At 49.4% G+C, this 5,456-nt stretch overlaps 3 protein-coding genes across 3 annotated transcripts in view; all 3 read left to right on the top strand.

The window, feature by feature from the left end:
- Positions 1–893: 893 nt before the first annotated feature.
- H257_18922 (hypothetical protein) lies at positions 894–1,541 on the top strand (the record flags this gene model as incomplete). The annotated part of the gene is made up of 3 exons (XM_009848070.1): positions 894–1,080; positions 1,168–1,305; positions 1,357–1,541. The coding sequence occupies 3 exons, from the start codon at positions 894–896 to the stop codon at positions 1,539–1,541; spliced, it is 510 nt and encodes a 169-aa protein (XP_009846372.1).
- Positions 1,542–1,693: 152 nt separating this feature from the next.
- On the top strand, positions 1,694–2,602 carry H257_18921 (hypothetical protein; the record flags this gene model as incomplete). Its single annotated transcript, XM_009848069.1, has 3 exons — positions 1,694–1,768; positions 1,829–2,085; positions 2,455–2,602. The coding sequence occupies 3 exons, from the start codon at positions 1,694–1,696 to the stop codon at positions 2,600–2,602; spliced, it is 480 nt and encodes a 159-aa protein (XP_009846371.1).
- Positions 2,603–4,146: 1,544 nt separating this feature from the next.
- H257_18920 (cysteine-tRNA ligase) overlaps positions 4,147–5,456 on the top strand; it is a gene marked incomplete at both ends in the record, with an annotated part of 2,964 nt that continues 1,654 nt past the window's right edge. Inside the window, 2 exons of the mRNA XM_009848068.1 lie at positions 4,147–4,882; positions 4,927–5,192. Of these exons, the coding sequence (XP_009846370.1) occupies positions 4,147–4,882; positions 4,927–5,192 (1,002 nt within the window). The remainder of the gene's footprint in view (positions 4,883–4,926; positions 5,193–5,456) is intronic.

Here is a 5,456-nt window from a genome sequence, read left to right as displayed (position 1 = left end):
GGGTGTGCAAAGTTCCCTGTTACTGGGAATATCTTGGTTTCAGTATCCCACTCGTGTGCTGGATAACACATCACGTTTCCGGATATCGTGACCTTTCGAGCCTTTGTACAGTATTGTGTACTCAAGTGGCAGCACATGCAAGTGGGTTTTGGCGGCGTGTCCAGTGAAGGATGAGTATATGTTCTACGCCAGTGTTAAGAAGTGAATATATTCCAAGCCTCCCGTTTGAGACTATGACTTGCGTAGGACATAGATATATAAACACATAGCCTTGTTCGTTGGTAGATGGGAATAGATATCCTTGACGGCCGATGCACCGCACGGGTCGCCAACCCGTTTGATCAGGCGCCGGTCGATTTGCCGACGGTTCAAATACATATAATGCTCGACTGAAGTATAGTGCAAGCGAATATGATTGGCACGTATGCATATCGTCCGAGGTGCGGCGTCGGGGACTGGGACACATATAGGACACTGACCCAACGCGCAAACAGTGAACCAACTACATGGTCGCCGATGTATTCTGGTCGCTGGAGGTGTCCACTGTATCACGTCCTTCTGACTTCTGCCATCGCGAAGCCACGAGGGCATGTGCAGCGTCGTCCGGTAAATACAGCAAAATGGGCATGTGCCTATGGCGTCCGAGTGACGCGCCTCCGGCGCCGCACCAGCCACGGATATATCCGACCTCAAAGGTTTGTCAACGCTGCCTGGGATTGTTGTCAAAAGTCCACCGTAGGTGCTAAACGTAGCAAACTCGTGAGCCAGTCGTGCGTGATGCCTTGCCGTATATGGCCCTCCTTACTAGTATGATCGCACTGTCGACCCAATCCATCGCAGGGTACTGCACTCTCCAGTCTGAATGATCTCATCTTCCTTTCATCCAGGCATCTATGTCGTTGGGGCAGCCGGCATGGTCGCACTCGACCGTCGCTTCCGCGGCTTTATCGCGGTGGAGGACGGCCAAGGATCTCGTGTGTATCGCGCTCTTTTGTGCATGGACGGCCTTCGACATGTCGGCGTACAGCGGCAACGCGACGCCTCTACACGCTTGTGGACCCCACCAACCTCGCCGACATGGTTTGGATTAAAGGTACTGATTCATAATATCTCATGTCCTGGATGTATTCGGTTGTGTATCAACCAGTGTGGCTGATTTTTGTCTAGGCCTCGTGCTACGTCTAGTCAGCGTCAGCATCGAGGCCTTTGCCGGGCTCCTTGGACAGTGGAAGCCCATGGACGACACCGTCACAGAGCGTGTCGTGCGCTCGTTCGTGCACTTGAAAGGCATCCTTTCACCCCCAGGTAAGACCCCCCTTTTCTCCCGACCCCATCATAACCTCGTGTTCACGATAGACGCACCGTCGACGATGCTTCGTGTGGGCGGTGACAACGCGACCACCTTATTGCCGTCGTTGGTGGCGTTTCTCTCGAAGATCGCGACCCCCACCCCGTCACAGTCCTCGGCGGCGGACACGCCGCCGCAATCCTTCCACCCTCTACAAGCGGCGGCCCACACACGGACGTCCTGTCCGAGCTGATCTTGCATGAAGAAGAAGAAGACCAAGACCCAACGCGTCTGCCGTCGAGATGATTCGTCGGTTGGTTTCCCTTGTGATAGTGTATAATATCGTAGGCGTCAGGGCCGGTTGACTCTGGGATGAACTACACGTAGCCTGAAATGGTTGAGCAAATGGTGGACGAAGGTGCCATCTCCGAAGGTGGTGGCAATCCTGCACCCTACCCCCCCCCCGACCTGGACCTGACTGTGAATACTCTGAACTGACCTCGCTTCGCCGACGGCTACACCAGCATCATTGGCGACAAGCCTGTGTCGTTCCAAGCCGCCGACGTGCTGCACTGGCGACGTGGACGGCTGGCGTACCTGCTGCACAGGGTGCCCGAAGAAAGGGAAGCGACGCGCCAGCCGCCGCCGATTCTCCGAAGCCGCGTGGCCAACTCCCGTCGACAACCGGTCGGGGTTCTGGGGCGGCGTGCTGAACCCGTCGAGTTGGCCACACATGTTCCCGACGACTCCACCCAACGAAGTTTAATCGTCTTCTTAATGCGCAAAGCCATTCCTATGTGTCGCTCATTCTTGCAGCACCCTCGAGTTCTCGAGTTGCACTACACCATTTTGCGTTTATTTTCAGCTTTATTTCAAAATATTTCTACCACCATCGGAACTCGCCAAAATCCATTATAACGTTACATGTATTTCACACCGACGTAAAATATCGCCGATGTATTTCACCCCAGACAGGTTAATTTCACCTTTCGAAAATATAATTCACCTCTGACCATCATTACAATTCGAGCTGAATTTGAAGTGCGCAAAGTGTTTCGCGCGCTTTCACCATTCTTGAATCTGAGCTCGATGGAAGAGGCCATCCCGGCACCAAAAACTCCGGTACAGCTCTCTGTATAGAACGATCCACCGCTAACATGTCATAGCAGCCACCCCAACGTGGTCCCTACAAGCGAGTTCTCCTCTCTGCCAAGAGACATGTGGTTGCAGGACACGACGCCGGACAAGACTGGAAGTCCGTTGCTCGTGCATATGGAATCAACGAGCCCACTGCAAAAGGATGGCTCATGTTAGAGTCGTGGACACCAATGCAACGCGGTAAGCTACATATAATACGCAAAACGATCTGATATGGGGCTACCACCGATGGGCAAAACTCGTAATGCGTTTCGCATGCAATACTTGGAACACACAGCGGACGAGGCAATTGCAGGTATTCAGTCCATTTGTATCGTATTTAACTCAACAACGAATATATGAATTGAACCGAATCGCTTGATTGTACACGGCTCGCCTTGAGCCGTTTTATGTCCGTGCTACGAACATGCAAGACATGGACGTTGGTGCTTGAACCATAGATGTGTTGCTTGTGTTGGTTTTAACTCTCTCGGGCGTAAAGGATTTACTTTTCAAGAAATATATAGGTGGTCAGGTGAAATAAGGTGAAATTAACCGTTGGTTGGGGGTGAATTATATCGGGGGTTGGGTGAAATATAATGGCCAAATTTCAATTCGGCGTGAAATATAACGGAGGTTGGGTGAATTAACATGGGGTTCAGGTGAAATATATCCCTAATAATTTTTGGTGGAAATATTTGGAAAGAAAGCTGAAATTAATATAAACGCAAAATGGTGTAGTCTTTGGGTTTTTCGGAGATGAATATACAGTAGTCATAACGAAGCAAGTCGATTGGATTTGAAATATTTGTTCCACATCAATAGAGCTACGACAGGAAATTGGAGTGGACTCATGCTGAATTGAGCTAATTCTATGTGCAGATATATATATATATATATACATATATACGAAGCCATGTCGACGTTTTTGGCGACAGCCTTCCAAATAATAATCCTCAAAGAGATTATCTTTCCCCAAGTCGAAAAATAATCTACTAGTATTTTTGCCGAATATGTGAATAAGCGAATGATCCCTGGTGATTCCAAACAACAGTGGCTGTACATATCCAACCAGAATCTTGTATTTCAAACCGGTTGGTTTGATTTGTCAAAATAATCGAAAATGGCCAATCAGACTTCAACGTTAAGATTCTACTTGGATTCAAAGTGTGGCTTAACAGCCTTGTAAATAAACTCCAGTCTCCGAGTAACGTTATATCGTACTTCTAAATGTGGATTTTTCTGTCCAACGTCCAACTTGAGCGATTTTTCTCTGGGTGAAGAAGGTTGCTCTGTCTTGACTGCCGTGCTGCATCAACACTTTGAGGCACAAATGCTCTTGTTATTACCGCTTCGAGTACAATGTACTGTAGCATCCGCGATGTGGCTAAAGCAATGCAATATCATGGAGTGGTAGCGGCGAATGACCACAGGAATAGATTTATATAATCCAGATAATCGATTTTTCGTCGTGTTGCCACAAGATAATCTTTTTTTCTTAACCATGACCAAGGAATAAATATACAATAGTACTATTAATACCTATTAATAGTATTATATTTTGAAAGGCCCTTGGTACACCCCACACGAACAATCATATGGCCGCAGCAAATGGGCCACATAATCGCTGGCATTTGAAAACGTGGCGCCGGATAATCCTTGAATTTCGGATAATATGCCCTTGCTTGGCAAACCAAACGTGATATCGCTTCGTTTCAAGCATGTCCACCAGTGCCGCCGCCGCCGCCGCGCCCGCCAAGAAGGGTCAACCGACATGGTACATGCCGCAACCCATGAACTCCCTGATGGAGTACTGGGAGCGTCATTACCCCCTCAAGCTGTACAACAGCATGACACGAACCAAGACGACGTTTGTCCCCATGCAGAACAAGCGCGTGTTGTGGTACATGTGCGGGCCGACGGTGTACGATATCACACACTTGGGCCACGGTCGCACGTACACGTGCTTTGACTACGTTCGTCGCATTCTGGAGGACTACTTTGGATATCAAGTCGAGTTGGTGATGAACATCACGGACGTGGACGACAAGATTATCGTGCGCGCCGCCGAGAACGGGTGGACCGAGGCGCACCCAGGGCAGTCGTTGCCTGCAAACAAGGATGAAGCCGCCAAGGCCGTGCTCGCGTGGGCGTCCGAGCAGTCCGCGGAGAGCAACATGCAGCGCACGAACGACTTGTCCAAGTTCTTCGAGAAGACGTTCATGGACGACATGGCGGCGCTCAACATCAAGCCGCCGACCGTGTTGACCCGCGTGAGTGAGTACATGCCTGAGATCGTCGAGTTTGTCGAGGGCATCATCGCCAACGGCTACGCGTACGAAAGCAACGGCTCCGTGTACTTTGACACGATCGCGTTTGGCAAAGCCAAGGGCAAAAACTACGGCAAACTCGTGCCGGAAAACGTCGGCCAGTCCGACTTGTTGGCCGAAGGCGAAGGTATAGTGTTAACTGGTTGGCGTGGTACTTTAACGACGACGTAGGGTCGCTGTCTGTCGGCGCTACGGACAAGCGCAACGGAAACGACTTTGCCCTGTGGAAGAAGTCCAAGCGCGGCGAGCCATTCTGGGCCAGTCCGTGGGGCGAAGGCCGACCAGGGTACGTCCCCATCTGGGAGATGACATACATTCATGATCGAAAGCAAACATATTTGCGTTTGTACTGTGACGTTCATAACAAACATTCTTTCGTGGAAAAAAGATACTCTTCTGGAGAAAAAACATTCTTTGACGAAGAAAAAACATCCTTTGTCGACGAAAAAACATTCTTTTATGAAGAAAAAACATCCTTTGACGACAAAAAACATCGTTGGTCGAAGAAAGACACATATTTTCGTGCGAGACGTATATGGGTCCTGTGTCATGAGTGTTGATGATGATCAATGAGTTTGCATACGTTGGTGATGGGTATTGTCAAACAAGATTTGGACTTTTGTGCTGAATCGCCGCCAAAACCATCGATCAATTACTGTGAATTTTGTTATATGTAGTGATTGGTATCACACTAATTTCAG

The sequence above is a fragment of the Aphanomyces astaci genome (genome assembly GCF_000520075.1).
Source record: "Aphanomyces astaci strain APO3 unplaced genomic scaffold supercont1.267, whole genome shotgun sequence".
In the NCBI taxonomy this organism is placed as follows: domain Eukaryota; phylum Oomycota; class Saprolegniomycetes; order Saprolegniales; family Verrucalvaceae; genus Aphanomyces; species Aphanomyces astaci.
This window is presented reverse-complemented; position numbering and strand designations above follow the sequence as displayed.